Raw genomic sequence first — 17,132 nt, 5'->3', positions numbered from 1 at the left:
AATTCATCTGTTTTACATTTATTTCACAATTTGTTTTTTTTTTTTTTTTTTTATTAATTTTGTAACTTGGAGCTCCCTTTCACAACCACAAAGCTTGGAGGGATATTTTGATGGGTCCTATAAAATATCCATGTTAGAAATGTTGAATAAAAGAGGGGGAGAACCTTAGTCCCTGCCTAGTGATTTCAGTAGCTGCATGAGAAGGCTGCAGAACTACGTGTGTGACTGATATTATTGGAGATGTAAAATACCACGTGGCAGTTATTTAAATTCCTTCTGGCTTTTCATTTTTCAGGAATATCTTGGTGGATAAGCCAAATGATCAGTCCTCAAGGTGGTCTTCAGAAAGCAATTATCCTCCCCAGGTAAGCATCTGAATCTCTGCAACTGTATGAGTGTGCTGGACAGCTTAATATATAGGGAGTTTTTATTTGAAATGTAGGTTGCTGCTGTTTCTGTGGACAGCCTTTATAGGCTGCCTTCTCTCAGCAAAATGCAGGTTCTTGGTACATTAACTATTTACATTTCCAGCAGTTTATTTCTGATCTTTTAGGTTTGTTTGAGGGGAGAGTTTTACACTTCAGCCTTGACAGTCGTGGTGGTACTGGAAATAATCAATCCTTATGGTTAGATTAAGCTGCTAATGAGGCGTGCAGGTCCCCCTTTGTCAGCACTACTGGAAGCTGCTGGGTCCCTGGCCTTGAGTCCTGGACCTAAGGACCTTGTGTTTGTTTTCTCTAATAGCACATTTAGAAATGGAGACTCTTTTTAAAGAGATGTGAATGTCACCTCTTCTGCTGGTTAAGCAGCTTATTAAAATAAGATTTGTATCGATTTTAGCATCTAATTTGCTTTTTCACTATTAATTAGCTTGTTAGATTATCCAGAAAAAATACTTGTATCCTTTTATTTAATTTTTTTTCTCCAATGAATGTGTCATCCTTTGTTTTTAATGCTAGATCTATACTTTATTACTCTTGTTACTGTTTGATCAGCTTCTCTATCTCTTAATGCTGGTGGTTTGAAATTCTTTTGTTTAAAACACTGAAGCACAGCAGAGTGTGGTGTGCAGTGTCTCTCTCACATGAAATTCTACTTACTACTTACTTAATCCAAGTATTTTTCATGTATTAAGTCTCACAGAATTTCTGTCTAGGTAAGTCTTACTTCTTTGCTTTGAAGGTGCATTAAAACTCTACAGTCTATAGACTGATGGCTCCCTGTATAGCAGCTTTTCATCCAGCTGAAAAGCTTTTATCTGGATTTTCATGACAAAATTTTCTATACTAATGTATCTGTAAAAGTGGCTTTTTTTGGGAGGATAGAGAAAACTATCCCATTTATTCCATTAACATGTTTCATAAACCTTCTTGTGGAGGCTAATTTTGATTCTCTTGGTGCCTTTGTTTATCTACTGTTCTTTTAATTTGATTTTTAAACATATGTATATTTTGATAAACAGCATAGGAATTTAATCCACAGCCTGAAGCAGCTTCAGCCTGTCCAGGAACTATCGATTGCAGGGTAATGAGCACTGAGCACATGTTGTATCCCACTCAGTGCCATCCTTCACTTCCTTCCATGCAGGAAGCACCTGGTCTTCCTGGGAGCTCTCTTACTGGCATGTGGTGTAGCTTTGGATGGAATTTTTCACCTGTGGTGCTTCTACTTGTTGCTAAAAGTTGCTCTTTCATTTTCTGAGCCATCCTGAATAGTTTGTTCTTTTAAAAGGACTGGAAATACATCTGTTGTAACTGGGTGCTTTAAAATATTCCAAACATATGCTTAAAGCTGACAAGCAGTGATAGAAGTTACAGTCAGACACATAAATTAAGTCAGGGATAATTAGAGTGGTAGACTTCTGTGCAGGATCAGGATTCTGAGCTTGTTGAAGAGATGTCTTCCAGTAATTTTGCATTTATTGATAGTGGTTTGAATGAAGATGCTGTTGCAGAACTGCTGAATCCAAACCTGGAGAACTGGCTACTACTCCACATGCTAAGCAAGTAATTTAAACCCAAATTTTTGACAGGAGAGAGCAATTAACATTATCATATGTATATGCACACACACCTATCTCATCTGTATCTATCTATAAATCTCATCTTTTTCCTATCTAGCATTCATCAATATGTCTTTCTCAGACCCATCTATATCTTCTCTCTCTCTCTCATTCTGTCTTAGATATCTAGAGATGATGTCTGCAGATTTGAGGGCCTTTGATCTGACTTGCAAGAAATTAGGCTTCATAGTGGCAACCAAGATTGGCCAGACAATATTTGAATTTTATTCTGTGTTATTTAAAGACAAAAGCCAACAGAAAAGCTGGCTGCCTGAGTGGAAAAGGCTGGAATCCTGCTGGATTCCTCTTCCTTGAGTTGCTGTATCCAGCAGTGAGAGCATGAAAAGCTGTGGAGTGGCTGATGTAGTTGGGAAGCCCAATCCTGAGTGCTGAGTGAGAGCTGATGTGTCTGCAGTGCCTTTGATTCCTTCTTCAGCCATTTCTCACACTTCTAACTTGAGCGTTTAATTATTCATGTAAAGCATTTTTTACAGTGTAACTTCCCTGTTGAAAAATTAACAGTAAAGAGAGAACAGGGAATTAAAATTTGCAGAAGAGGCCTGTGTGCAAAGAACACAGTCTGTATGTCTGTGTGCATAGAGAGAAGCAGCTCCAAGTTGTCTTGGCTTCTGCTTGGTGAAAGAACTTCAGATTTGGTTGCATTTTGCTCACAGTAGTTCTTGCACCTTGCCCATTGGAACACTGCCACGTTTTAATACAGGTGAATTATCATCCAGGATTTTTGCTTCCTCCTTCTTGCAGGTGGCTGAAGTTCTTAAGGTGGATACTTAGCTTGGGAAACTTCACTTGAAATAGTAGGTGGCTAAATTATAAGTGTGGTGAGAAGCTGAGGGGAAATGAGCTCCTTTGTGTTAGGAGCTGGGTATTTCATGCTGCAGAAATGACAAGATACACACATGACTTTTAATCCCCAGCATAAACACTGTGTGTCTTATGGAAAATGAAGCTGTGAAGTGTTTCATGGCTGTGTTGGCATCACTTCATTGAGAAATTGGTCAGTGTTGCAGTGACGCACTCGTGAAATGTGTGGGAGGCCGTAATAGTCCGGGGCAGGAAGTGAACTAAAACTGGGCAAAAGAAAGCTCTCCTTGTTTCCAGCTTTGTGAGCTGGAACTGGGGCTGGGACACAACACGAGGACGAGTGTCAGTCATGCTCACTGGAACGTGCTGGGAGATGTTTCAATAAGCTGCAGCCCTAATCACTAACCTTTGTCTCATCAGAGTCTCACCTTAATGGTAGGGTTTAGTGATCCCCTGCTGAGGTGGTGGTGGTGCTGTGCTGGCTTAGAGGGGAAAATATGAGTGAGTCCCTCAATTCAATTTAGTCCTTTCCCCTCTTGAGTGAAACAAAACCTCTCCAGGCACTTTTTCTTCCAGAGCGTTGCTGTAGCTGGGATGAGCATGAACCAGAACACAGGTGACGATCCGAGAATGGGTTCGGTAGCTCAGCAGAGATCCAAACTTGGCAGTATTTGTGCTGGAGTCTGCATTCTACCTTTTTTGAAAAGGGCAAGAAAATGAAAGTGTAAGTCCAGACACTGGAAATGCTCCCACGTGACTCTATTGAGTAAAAGGTTTTCCTGGCTTTATGGGTATGGTAGAGTTAAAGAATTCTTGAGGCCATGGAAGCCACCAGTTGGTTATGAATGAGTGCCAATGAAAGGAAATACATATGACAGCTGGTTTTCTGTTTATTAAACCAAGTATCTTTCTTGGTTCTTGAAATAGAATGACCCAGAAATGATATATTCAATAACAAACTGTTATGTAGTAACCTATTGAGGCAGGAGAGGGCTGATGGTTCTATTCTTAAACTGGTTCTAGGCTTACATGGGAAGTGTGAAGCAAGGAGACTGGCAGTGCTGGAGACCACAGCCCTGTCACAGACACTCCTCCTGATGGCTCCAGCCATGGGCTGGCTTATCAGGCTGTGTCCAGAAGAACATTTAATTCCCCTGAGCTTGATTAATCATGTGTAGAACAAAAGGATAGATTTTTATTTAGCCACAAGCTTAATTGCAAGAGCAACGGGTAGGTTTGTGTGGAGAACAAGGGCAGCTCTTGTTTTGTGTTATTTCCATGCACAGTATGAGTTTCACTACTTCCTAGTAAAAATCCGATGGCTCCAGCCATGGGCTGGCTTATCAGGCTGTGTCCAGAAGAACATTTAATTCCCCTGAGCTTGATTAATCATGTGTAGAACAAAAGGATAGATTTTTATTTAGCCACAAGCTTAATTGCAAGAGCAACGGGTAGGTTTGTGTGGAGAACAAGGGCAGCTCTTGTTTTGTGTTTTTATTTCCATGCTTAGTATGAGTTTCACTACTTCCTAATAAAAATCCACAAGCAGGAAGGGTTAAAAGCAATTAATAAAATACGATGCGACTCTGATTGCACAGGCAGCTCGTGCAGTGCAGTTTGGAATCTGCTCCAGAGCATTTGATGTGGAGGTGTGAATTGTGAACAGTTAAAAAGCATATTTGTGAAGTTGGTGGCACTGTCCAAACAACTGCTTTCAGCTTTGCATCCGAGAAGATCAGTTTTCCTCTCTCCATTTCCATCCTGCTGCCTAGATCGTATCAGGAACCAATTTAAAGCACATTAATAAAATCTACACTCACTGGTGTGATGCAGAAGCACGCATATGGTTGTCATCAAATGGTAGCCCAGACCAGAGCTTCAGAAAAGTTTGGAATCTGCTGCAGCTCCCAGTGTGACAGGGCTGGATTTGCTTTTTTTCACTGGATGTACCGTAACAAGCTGTTGAGGTGCTGAAGTGCCACACATGACTTGCTCCACTCTGCTCTGTGCAAATTCACTTACAAACGTGTTCAATCAACTTTTACTCCTCTAATGTTTTGTAGCCTCTCTTTTTTAAGTGTTGTAATTGGTGGCTTAATCAGGCTAAGTTTTTTTTTTTTTGTGTGGTTATGTTGATTAGTGTCTGTGTGCTCTGTTCCTAATGAACAAACACTTCAGTTTATAGTTTGGATTTTTGGAATACTTTGGAAATACTTGGACATTAGTGATGTTGCTTATAGCAATAGGACAGAAAAGTGTCAGATATCTTGGCATATATAGTTGTCTAAAGTCTCACAGACATATTCTCTCCAGGTTGAGTAAATCACTTGATCTTCTGTATGCTTCTGTCACATCTTTCAAAGCTGTAGAGAATAGTCTGTCACATCCAAGATCCTGGCAGCAGCCCAGAAATACCCGTGGAGCCAGCTGTTGGCAGCTCCTGAGGCAATGTATGTTTTCAGCATGAGATTTGTAGCCAATACCCACAGTGGCAGCAGTATGTGTGTTTGTGTGTAAACCCCAAAAGTCCATCAATCTCTTTTCATCTATGTGTGCCTATGTATTAAAAGAACAAAAAACTGTATCCATAGGTGCAGGTAATGTGCCAGGGGCTGTAAAACAAACCTGTCTTTTCTTTCCATGTCAGTTGGCAGATAAATTCACCAAAAGGTCATGTTCAGCTTTTGTGGTGGTGTTTCCTATAACATCTGCCTGACTTGGCGAGTGCTGGGATGTGTGGAAGCTTTGAGGAGACCTCCAGAGCTCCTGCTCTGTCTGTGGGCTTTAGAAATTGCTGCTAGCCACGTGGAGTAATTGCCTTGGCTTCCTCCCTTCTAGGCACGTATCCCAAAATTTAACTGCAGTCCTGGTTTCCTCCCCCTTGATTTAGGGTAAGAATTGAATAATTTTCAGGCTGAATTTTGTGCCGAGCTTTTGCAGATGCGGTGTGGTACCGGAGAAAGTTCCATCTTTGTGACCCAAGCCTTAGGTCTGTGATTCCAGCAGGATTAAGAAGTGCAGTTGCTGGTGCTGGTCGTGCTGGCTTCGCTTTGTCACCCCCGGGAGAAATCTGCAGGGAAGATCTGGTGGTGTAGGAGGAGTTCTTAGATGTTGTTGTGTACTGGCTGTTCTGCATGGGAATTTTGGCAGCGGGCTGTGCCATGTATCAAGCACTGCCTCACTCGTTACAGGACCATCCTTTCCTTGTCCCTTCCTTTTCCCTGCTTTAGAAAAATCAGTTTTCTATATAGAACTTAATTTTTGATGAAGTTTGGGAAGTAGGTTGAGAGAAAAGCATGTCTTACTGCTGATTAACTAACAGCTCTGACGTTTAGGTGGATGGCGTTGTTCACAAAACTAGAAACTTTCCATTTTTAAGAAAGCTGCTAACTGGAAAAGCACCAAGGCATTCTTCTGTTGTACCCTAGCAGTGCTCACACTGGTTTGTTTTCTTCATTCTGAAAATATTCGAGTTGCTGGGAACATCTTGGGCAGTAAATCATCCTTCTTCTATTAGGTACCCACCCAGTCTGCATTATCTGTAGCTGCTAGATATACAAGTACTTCTTTTAAGCTAAGCTTTTAGTAAGTGTAGTGAGAACCAGCCATTGCAATCACACGTTTGTCCTGATGCTCTGAGATCACACATTCATTCTGGTCTCTCTCAGACAGTGTCAGTACTGCTGCTAGGTGGGGATGAGTTGCTTTATAGGGCCATGACAGACTAAGAACTAAAGAGAAGAGGGAGTCCTCATTGTGGCCTTCCAGTATTTGTGGAGGGCCTAGAGGAAAGCTGGGGATGGACTTTTTATGAGGCCTTGTAGTGACAGGGAGAGGAGTGATAGCTTCAAACTGGAAGAGATTTTGATTAGAAATTAGGAAGAACTTTCACTCTGAGGGTGGTGAGTCACTGGAACAGGTTGTCCAGGGAGGACATGGATGCCCCAGCACTGGATGTGTTCAGGACTGGGGTGGATGGGGCTTTGTGCAGCGAAGATGTCATTGCCCATGGCAGGGGGTTGGAACTGGTGATCTTTAAGATCCCTTCCAACCCAAACCATTCTCTGATTCTGATTCTAAATGGGTGGGAAGAATTTTTCTGCTTCTCACCCAATAGCTAGACTTTGAGGGTAAGATTGTCCTGCTGATGGAGCTGCTCAGTGAAAGGAGGGTGGTGCCCACGGGAGGTACTGGTGTCTGCTCAGGAGCCAGGGGGAGCAGCCACACGCATGCAAACGCTCCACTTGGTGTGGAGGAGACTCAGACTCCTGCGTCACGTCTGGTTTGGCAGCACTACTCCTTGGAGGGACGGGCCACCAGCAGTGCCTGCAGTGGGAGGTGTCCTGCAACGCCTGACTGATCTGCTTGTGCAGTAGCCTTCATCACAGGGTTTTGTAACAAAATCCAGCAGGATGACTAACTCTGATTCTGCGTTTGCCTCCTTTCTCTGTGGTGCTCTGCTTCTTTCCGAGAAGTTAGGGGAGGGAATTAAAGTGATCAGTTTCAGGTATCAAACTCAATGTGTTGTGCAAAACAGGATGTTTCCAGACGCCCTCCAAGCCCTGGTTTGTAGGGGAAGGTTAAATAAACGTGGTGCTCGAGGTTCCCTCAGGTGTGCTCTTCCAGCAGAATGGATCTTTCCCTCCCAGCAGTGCTGGTGAAGCTGGGGCCTGAGTAAAAATAATCCACTCACGCCCTGCGAGAGGGATGACATCTGTGTAAGCATTCCAGAGGGAGAACATTTCCATCCTTTTCTGGGTAAAGCCCCTTTATTATCAGTGGAGTGGCTTGGGTTTGTTTGGCACAGATGATAAGTGGTTGGTTCCTACGTTAGCCGCCCATCAAACCTGGTCTGTGTTCAGTGGTTAAATAGTGTCAGCCCAGAGAGGAAAAGTAATTTGATGTTCTCTTAGCCTGTGGAACATGCTGTATTTATCTGATTGTGTATTCAGTTTAGGTTTCATCTCAGGCTGTTGTGGGTGTTTGAATCGTCACTCTCTGTAGCTTGATGCTATTTGCCAGATTTCAGGACGTCTTGCATCCAACTTGAAGGAGTGTATGTGAGCCCTGAATAGAAATGCTAGGAATAGGTAGTTCAAATTATTATTTTTTCCCCTGGATACACTGCTTTTAAAGTAATAGTCCTAAAAAAACACTTTGCTTCGTTCCAGGAATAAAGGAGACAATACGATAATGGGGAGGGATCATCTTAACTTTCATTCTTTGGCTTGGTAAAGTGGATTTTTGGAGGCTGTAGTGCTTGTGCTCTCAGTGTTTTGCAGCCTTGGCTTTAATATTAAAATTCACTGTTCTCTCTTCCGCAGTATTTGATTCTGAAACTTGAAAGACCTGCCATAGTCCAGAGTATAACATTTGGCAAATACGAGAAAACACATGTCTGCAATTTAAAGAAGTTTAAAGTCTTTGGTGGGATGAATGAGGAAAACATGACAGATCTATTATCCAGGTAAGACACGATTTCGGCAGCTCTGGTAATCATAAAGGCTGGACCAATGTGCTCTTCCCCTTCACTCCCCAGCAGACACGTGGCTAACAGTGCAGTAGAGCTGCTCTTGTCATCCTGCAATTAGCTGCCCTGTGTTTATGGCCAGGTCAGAGAGCAGCAATCCCAGCACTCGCCCCAGGAGGCCTTCCTTACTCTGCTCTAACCACAGAGGATCTGTGGAGAGCAGCTCGTGGAGCTTTGGAAGAGCTGAGAGCAGGGAGCACCGTTGCTGGATTGCAATTCCTTTCTTCTGGGTGCTTGAGGCCCAAGAGAAATGGTTCCCCTGGGTGTGGGTAACTTAAAGCAGCTTTCAAAAGCCCAAGTAGCTTGCTTGTGTCAAAGCTAGAAAGCAGCTAGAGCAGCTGGAAAGCTCTGAACTAGTCAGCTGCTGCCTGTCTTCAGATGGGTGAATTCATCAGCCAGTGGAAGACCCCATGTTTTTCCTGTTTAGTGTGATGTGGTAGTTGTACTGGTGGGGGCTCAAGAGCCTTTTGGCTGTCCAAGCTATCCAGAGCTTCCGAGCAGTTGTGAATGTAAATGTGCAAGGGCCTTTTAAGGAGCATTGAGTTTCAGAAAGGGAAATGAGATTTAGATATCTAGGAGCCCAAGAAAAACGAGTAGCAAGATCAAGTCTATTTTTGGAGACCTACAGAAGGGAAGTCCACCTCTGGGGAATGTACAGGTGTGCTTCAGCTGTAGTCCAGCAGAGTAGCCATGGAGAACATGGGAAGCTTTGTGGTGCAGGTTCCTTCAAGACCACATAGAAACTAGCCACAGCCCTTCCCACCCTTTTGCCCTCTTTAGATAGACCAGTCTTGCAATTTGACTTTACTGCTGCTAGAATTACAGGGGAAGAGCTTTTAGTAGCAGAGTCATTATTGATATCTAACCTTGTTTTGCTTGTACTGAAGTTTAAAAACCCTTATTTTGGGACCTGCACTTGCATCTTCAGTGAAAATGGACTTAAGATTTTTGATAAATGATACTAAATATTTGCTATTTTTATAAAGTAATGCCCATAAATGGATCACAAAGCACTCTGGCAGTGTGATAATTCTGAGAGCTGGTCCAGTCTCCCTCTGGAAAAGGGAAAAGTGGTTCAGGCAACTCACTGGCTGAAGCTACAGGATTCTGGGTGCAGCCAAGCAGCATCAATCTGAAGTCAGCTCCCTCCCAAAATCACTAGCCAGTGCTGCCTCCCAGGGAGCTACAAGATGGTGGAGAGCAGCCCAGGCGTTGGTCCAGCATGTGTACTTATGATTCACAGTAATCTGAAACAAGCTTCACATTTCAGGCATGACCTAGATCGCATTTATTAGCTAGTCCTAAAATACAAGGTAAGATTTAGTAACCTTATTTATTTTTTCCCACAGTGGCTTAAAGAATGATTATAACAAAGAAACATTCACCTTGAAGCATAAAATTGATGAACAGATGTTCCCCTGTCGATTCATTAAGATAGGTAAATGCATTTTTTCAGCATTCTGAGTAGAAAATAATCTCTTCTTATACTTGTGCCAGTCTTGGCACTTGTGACTTCATTGTATTTAGGCAAAGTATCCACAGTAGCTGCTCCATTTCATGATCTTTTAGGCTGGTTAGATTGGAACACAGTGAAGTCCTGTTACTAAGAAATAATAGCTTCATAATTTAAATCCTGGGGAATGAAAGCGAAATACAGTAATTTTCAGAAATACAGTTACTGAGTCAACTAATTGCTGGAGAAGCTGCTTACTGTCCTATTAGAAATTGCTATATAGAGCTTTAGAAAAAATCATTAAGCTAAATACTGATAAAAGTTTCAGCGTTGACAGCTCTAGAGTTTGAAAAAGGTTGAAGTCTTTTGTTCTCAAACACACTTGCAACACACAGAGCAACAGCAGAAGCCTTCCTTGTTCTCTCCCTGCTTTTCTACTCCTTGTGGCTCCTCTCTGGCTAAATTTGACATCCAGAGGCAAGAAGAATTGTACCCTGTGCTGTGTAGTCTTGATTCTCTGGTGAAGCTTGCTAAAGGGGGTGCTGAGGAAGGGGGGTTACAGTGACTTGTGGTGGGAGCAGGTGAGGATCTCTCTTCCTTGCTTCATGCAGGCCAGAGAGAACAAGTGTCTCACAGTGGCTCTGTAATCCAAGAATTTAGAGACTTTTGGCTTTTCATAACTCTAAATTTACCTTCCATTTCCTACCTACTGATATAGCAAAAGAATGACTGGTTTTAAACTGGCTGTTTAAGGTTAAAGATAGAACAAGGAGGTAGCTGCTGAAAAATGAGATAAGATCCTGTTGACTAATTTAGATGAATTTAGGAGTATTTTTAAGTCTTGGGTGATTCCTTTGCTAAGACCTGGGTGATAGTGGCTGTAGGGGCTCCACTCAGACCCCTTTGCTTTCTGTCTTTTTCTCAGCTTTCTGAATCTTCTCTCACGTTTGCCTGAGGAGTTGAAAGCTTCAGCCTGGGAATCAAGTAATCATTTGTGTGCCATCAAGGGTGGTGTTTCCCATTCTTAGACAAGCGGAGCAATTGGTTGTTCACTGCATTTGTTTTTGGCCAATTCTTTTTGGAAGCATCTCTAACACTTGGCCTTAGGAAGCCTCAGGAGGAGCAGAGGAATAGTTAAAGGTTTACTACATCAGGAAAGCAAATTTATTCCTTTCTTTTCTTAAACTTATTTTAACATCTTGAGCTTCTTGCGTTAGGTTTTTGGGCAATGTTATTTTTCAGTGGCTAAATCCAGCAGGAGGGCTAAAGGGGTGACTGGAAAGATTGCTAGCTACTGCTCTGGGTGTGTAGATTTTATTCCAGCAAAACGTGTTGTGATATTATGGAGTGTAGTAGTAAGTTCAGACTTGTTAGGAAAGTAAAATGCTGATGGATTTCTACTATCAGGACTTTTTTTCTCTGAGGTACATGAGTAGTATTAATAATTAAGTGGCTTGCTTCGTTGGGATGGGTTCCTCAAGTAGCAATAAACACTTGGTGTTAAATAGAAATCTAATATTACTGTATTTAACTGTCAGTGGCTCACTAGTTACAGTCTGAGATGAGTTCTCCTTTTTAGCTATATTAAAACCTTTTTGTTTCTTGAAGTTATCTTCACAGAAGGAATTCCTATGCTAGGAGAGAAATTCAAATGATCTTTTCCCAGACCTACTAAAACCTCGAGGTGATGGTTGGTGTCATTTTGGTGAATTTTCGAGAGCCTTTTGCTGCGAAACAGCCGCAAAACGATGTTACGAAATTCTGTTATTTTTCAGAGTCACAGCTTGAATATGTTTTCGGTTTGTTAAAATTTCCAAGCTGCTAGCCAAAGTAACTCAAAATTCGAAGTACCGTGCTGTGTTCCTTGTAATGCTGCCAGTGAACACGAGGCCAAAATCTGCCCTCTTGGACTCTCAGCGAGTGACGCGGCAGAAGCGACTGCCGGCGGTGAGGTCTGGGGAGTTGGGGAAGGTGTTAGCTCAGGAGCAGCTTTACATCAGGCATTTGCTTCATGATTCTGTAGTTAAGGCTACTGACCTACACACCAGTTCCTAACATCACGGTGCTGAGGTTTATGTTGGGGGACAGGGCAGGAGGGACGTGGCACGGGGTAGATCCAAGAGGCAAAAGTCCTTCCTACAGCTTCCACTGCTCATGTATGAGAGGGGAGTGTAGACTCACAGAAAGCAGAAAAAATAACTTCTCTCTCCTTCTGTCAAGAACAGACTTGCACTTCTTTTAGCTTAATTAGTTCAACTTCAGTTCCTTAGCATTGAAATGCCCACTTGTGCAGGCTTCTGACCTACTTGACAAGACGTTTTTACATTTCACATAGCACCTCATTAAAGAACTTGGGAGGGGGAAGAAGATATTTATCAGGACAAAATATCGAAGAACAGTCCTTTTAATGTCTGTGAGCTTTGTTTCTGGCTCAGTTTTTGTGGTTACTCCAAGCAGAGATTTTCCTTTGTACTGTGTCCTTGAAAGCAGAAGGTGTTGTGAGGGCTGATTGCTGTGAGAGCTTGAAGAAGTGCCGGGGGTAATTCTCATGCCAGTTTGTTACTAGCACAGGAGTTGGGAAGTAGACTTGAAGATTTTTTTTAAGCTTTGGTTTAACAGAGATGAACAATACATTATGGATGTTTCCCCCATTTTTACAACCATGTGCTGATTGTGCTTAGACCTGAAGGGATGTGGAAATTTGCATGAGAGAGGTATTTGAAGTGATTGTGCTGTTTAATGCCTCTGCCACTGTGCTCTCTAGGACACAGGGATGCAGTCCTTGCCTAGGCATAGCTTCTGATTATTGAGAAATATCCCCTAAAATCATCCTTGTGTGAGTAAAGAGCTGTTTAAGTGGCCTAAATACCTTCTGCTTCTGTACAAGGGATATTGATTATTTTTTTTTTTTTTAAATGTTTTTTTCCCCTCTGCTGGGCACCTCACTGTGGAGTGACAGTTCAGCTGCTCTGAACAGTTCCATGTGTTTCAGGGTGGATTGCTGTGGTGCATGCAGCAAAAACCCCACGCTGAGGTGGTGTTATGGTAAAAACTGGAGCTTCAAATTCAATACTTTTAATCTTGGTCTATTTCCACCTCCAAGAGTGGAGTGACAGTTCAGCTGCTCTGAACAGTTCCATGTGTTTCAGGGTGGATTGCTGTGGTGCATGCAGCAAAAACCCCACGCTGAGGTGGTGTTATGGCAAAAACTGGAGGAAAACTGGAGCTTCAGATTCAATACCTTTAATCTTGGTGTATTTTCGCCTCCAAGAGGTGTGTGTGGATAAAAGCAACCCAGCAAAGAGTGGACAGCGTAAGGTGTGGGCTCTGCAGCTCTGTACCACTGATTTTTAGAGGGGGACATTTATCAGCTCTTGCAAAGGCTCTGGTAGGTTTGTGTCCACCTAGGCTATGGTGTGACATCTGAGGTGGGTGAGGAGGAGGACAATAAAAAAACATCTGATGGGGGAGGTGAGGAAAGAAATGGAGTTGTACCCAGGATCCCAAACCGCAGTGACCTCCAAACTTTGTGACACACAAATCTCATTTTTATTTCTGCACACTGACAAGTGATACTCGTTGCTGTTGGTGTAACTATTGCTGCTTCCTTGCTGCCCTCATGTGTCCTTACTCCTGGCCTTAGTTAGATTGTGGCTGCTCTTAAAGGAGATGTCAAGAGAGCTAAGCACACCTATGGAGGCTTTGAAAGTAAAGGGCAGAGGAAAGTCTGAGAGGAAAGACAGCTGGACTCTTTGCTGGGTTAAAAACTGGCTGGGTGGCCCAGCCCAGAGAGGTGTGAGTGGAGTTAAATCCAGTTGGTGGCTGGTGACCAGCAGTGTTCCCCAGGGCTCAGAGTGGGGCCAGTCTTGTTTAATACCTTTATCAGCTCTGTGGGTGAGGGAATTGAGTGCACCCTCAGTAAGCTTGCAGATGATGCCAAACTGAGTGGGAGTGTTGGTGTGCTTGGAGATCAGGAGGCTCTGCAGAGGGGTCTGGGCAGGCTGAACCTGGATGAGGTCAGCTGCAGGAGGTTCAGTGAGGCCAAGTGCCAGGTCCTGCACTTTGATCACAACAACCCCAGGCAATGCTACAGGCTTGGAAAGTGCCCTTCAGAAAAGAACCTGGGGGTGCTGGTGGATAGCTGAATGAACATGAGCCAGCAGTGTGTGCCCAGGTGGCCAAGAAGGCCACCAGCATCCCAGCCTGTACTGAAGACAGTGTGGCCAGCAGGAGCAGGGAGGTGATGGTGCCCCTGGACTCGGCACTGGGGAGGCCACAGCTTGAGCACTGGGGTCAGGTTTGGGCACCATGGTATAGGAAGGACATTGAGGGTCTGGAGCAGGTCCAGAGAAGGGCAACGAAGCTGGGGAAGGGTCTGGGGAACGTGTCTTGTGAGCTGAGGGAATTTGGGTTGTTTAGCCTAGAGAAGTGGAGGCTGAGGGGAGACTGAAGCAGGGAAGTTTAGATATAAGGAAGAAGTTCTTCACTGGGAGGGTGATGAGGCACAGGAACAGGTTGACCAGAAAAGTTGTGGGTGCCCCATCCCTGGAAGTGTTAAAGACCTGGTCTGGCAGGAGGTGTCCCTGCCCATGGCAGGGGGGTTGGAACTAGATGATCTTAAGGTCCTTTCCAACCCAAATCCTTCTATGGTTTTGAGAAGGAAGCTTCTTGGGCAGAGTGTGTACAGTGTGGGTGGAACACAGGTGATTCTTGGGTTTTCTGGCCAGTTTGCTTCTGTCTCCACAAACATAGCAGGAACTGCTCTGAAAGCATCTTGTGTTGAATGCTGAACAATCAAATAGAAACTGAACAGGATGATTTGGAGCTGTAACATATAAAGTACCTACTTATGAGTATTAAAATCAATCAAGACTCACATATTCCAAGTATCTTTGGATCTTTTCTAAAAATCTCTTCTCTTGATGCTTGTTCTCCAAGAGTTGTCATGAGTCTTTAGCAATAGGGTTGTAGGAACAACCTTTAAAATGTAGAAAAATCACATTTCAACCTCTGCTTTGTGCCCAAGCACATTGCAGAAAATGATAGATTGAGTTTGTTTGAAGTGTAAATACTTCACATTCTTTAGTTGCTCAGGAACAACCTTAAGACAATTTTGGGGGTTTACTCCCTCAAGGAGCAGGTCAGAAAACCCTTAGTTCAACAAGTTAATGTCAGTGGTCTGTCACAGTGGTTTTGAAAGAGGATGAGCAATTTCTGTGGCAAAAAATAGTTTCTGTGGAAGGGAGGAAGCAGTGGACTCTGAGCTGTTGCTGGGAACTCCTCAGTCATCTCCAATACCAACTTTTCCTGTTTATCAGTTACTATCAGATCAAAAGGAAACCACTTGATTTCACTGCAGTTTTAAGGAGTCAGAGCTCACACAAAAGTTTTCTGGGAGTTGGAGTTGCTTCAAAAAGTAAAACCAAGGCTTAACCTGCAGATTAATCAACAGATCAGTGCAAGGCCCCACATGTTGACACAGTGGTAGAGAAGCCTTAGGTGAGAGGCTGCAGTGTGTTTTGTGGATCATTTAATACTTTAAGTGTATTTATTCCAGTGTAGATAATACAGCCAAAAAGCTGCCCAGATTTCAGCTACAAGGCAAAAAAAATAGAGTCTTTAAATTGGCAACTGACAGTTTTCCCTCCCTCCCTCCTCCACAACTTGCAGACGTTCCTAATTTTGTCAAATTTAAAATACCCAAGCTTCTTGTCTTCACCATTAGGGGAAATAATTGTTGCTGACATGTGGAAATAAATGTGCTATGAGGAGCAAATACTGTCGCTAGTACGCTCCTGATTCCCATCCATGTCAAAGCTTGTTGCCTCTTTGAGCTGGTTTAAATGATAGGATTTTTAACTCTTTTTGCTTAAAGCAAGCTTCTGCTCTGTAATCATCTGCTGTGTTACTGGTGCTCAGCACAGGTTGATTTAAATGACAGCTTTCACGTGATGTGTTTGGTAATTTTGCTAAGTTTACTTAAACGAGCTAGAACTTCTGTCAAATGAGAAACACTGAATTTTGTGGGACCTTTATTCTGTTGAAGTAGAACTCTGTATAGCCTGATGAGAGTAATGCAGTGGTTATTTGATGTTTACACAGCCTTTTTCTCCTTTTCCTCTCTTCTCCAGTTCCACTCTTATCCTGGGGACCTAGCTTCAATTTTAGTATCTGGTATGTTGAACTTAATGGCATTGATGATCCAGATGTGGTCCAGCCGTGCCTCAACTGGTACAGCAAGGTAGGCCTGCTTTTTAGATGCCTGTTTGAAGATTGGTTGCCTCAGAATCTTGTGAAATTTCTCTTTCTGGAATTAGGTGGCCTTGCTGTTCCCTGAATATCAGTTATTAAACCAGCAAACACCACATGGTTGAATCTCTTTGAGTTACACCTGCTTGTTCTCCTTAAAAAAAAGAAACAACCCACAAAGCAGCCAAAAACCTCCCAAAATGACCACCACTAAAAAAACCCAACCAACCTATTAAAACAACTCTGCTAGGCAAACATCCCAAGGAAAATGTAAGAAGAGCACTGAGTCTAAGGGAACTACATTAGTAAATTAGTAGTTGTGTTGGAAGAGAAATGAATATTAACAAAACCAGATTCCATTTCTCTCTGTTCTTGCCATTCTTGTCATTGCTTTACCATTGCAAGTCCTTCTGTAGAGCTAGATGTGAGCCTGGAGCCTTTGGGGTTACACCTGCAGCTTTGGTTACAGGATGTAAAAATGAGCTTGTTTTAAAGAGGATCCACGTTGGTGTCTTTCCAGTCCCACGTCCTTGAACCTCTGATGTTCCCCTCTTGCAGAGCATTCAGAAAAAGACAGTAACAGAGGGGAGCTGATGCCACTGGACTGTGAGATGAGATGATTTATGCCATTTGTTTCCTTTGCCAGACAAAGTTCAGAGGATTCAAGACATTATTTGTATAAACTGTATTTAATTGAATACAACAGAGGCCTCCCCTGTGGGAGGGAAGTGCACAGTGACAACCAAGATTCATTTGCTTGCTGCTTTTTATGCATAGATCTTCTGGAACAATTAATGAGATACATATTGTGTTGCAGAGAAGACATCCTTCCCAGCTGAATAAAACCGAGTGGTGGAGCAGCATATCTCTGCTTCCAGAAGGAAAAACTTGAAAGGGGGTAGGGGTGGTTTGTGGTAGCACCAAGACTCCAGCATGGGTGCAGAAACGTGGTGGCCACGATGTCTGGCTCGTATGCCTTCATACCAACATCACAAGCTTCTTCCTGGAGGGTTTAA

General features: G+C 43.1%; 1 protein-coding gene across 1 annotated transcript in view; it reads left to right on the top strand.

Annotated features, from left to right (window-relative positions):
- Nucleotides 1-295: 295 nt before the first annotated feature.
- Nucleotides 296-17,132, top strand: part of MKLN1 (muskelin 1, intracellular mediator containing kelch motifs) — a gene marked incomplete at its 5' end in the record, with an annotated part of 85,152 nt that continues 68,315 nt past the window's right edge. The window contains 4 exons of the mRNA XM_008941195.1: nt 296-365; nt 8,209-8,351; nt 9,764-9,852; nt 15,999-16,108. Coding sequence (XP_008939443.1) covers nt 296-365; nt 8,209-8,351; nt 9,764-9,852; nt 15,999-16,108 — 412 coding nt within the window. The remainder of the gene's footprint in view (nt 366-8,208; nt 8,352-9,763; nt 9,853-15,998; nt 16,109-17,132) is intronic.

The sequence above is a fragment of the Merops nubicus genome, unplaced genomic scaffold, assembly GCF_000691845.1.
Source record: "Merops nubicus isolate BGI_N331 unplaced genomic scaffold, ASM69184v1 scaffold455, whole genome shotgun sequence".
In the NCBI taxonomy this organism is placed as follows: domain Eukaryota; kingdom Metazoa; phylum Chordata; class Aves; order Coraciiformes; family Meropidae; genus Merops; species Merops nubicus.
The sequence above is the reverse complement of the archived record's forward strand: the minus strand, read 5'-3'. Positions and strand labels throughout refer to the sequence as shown.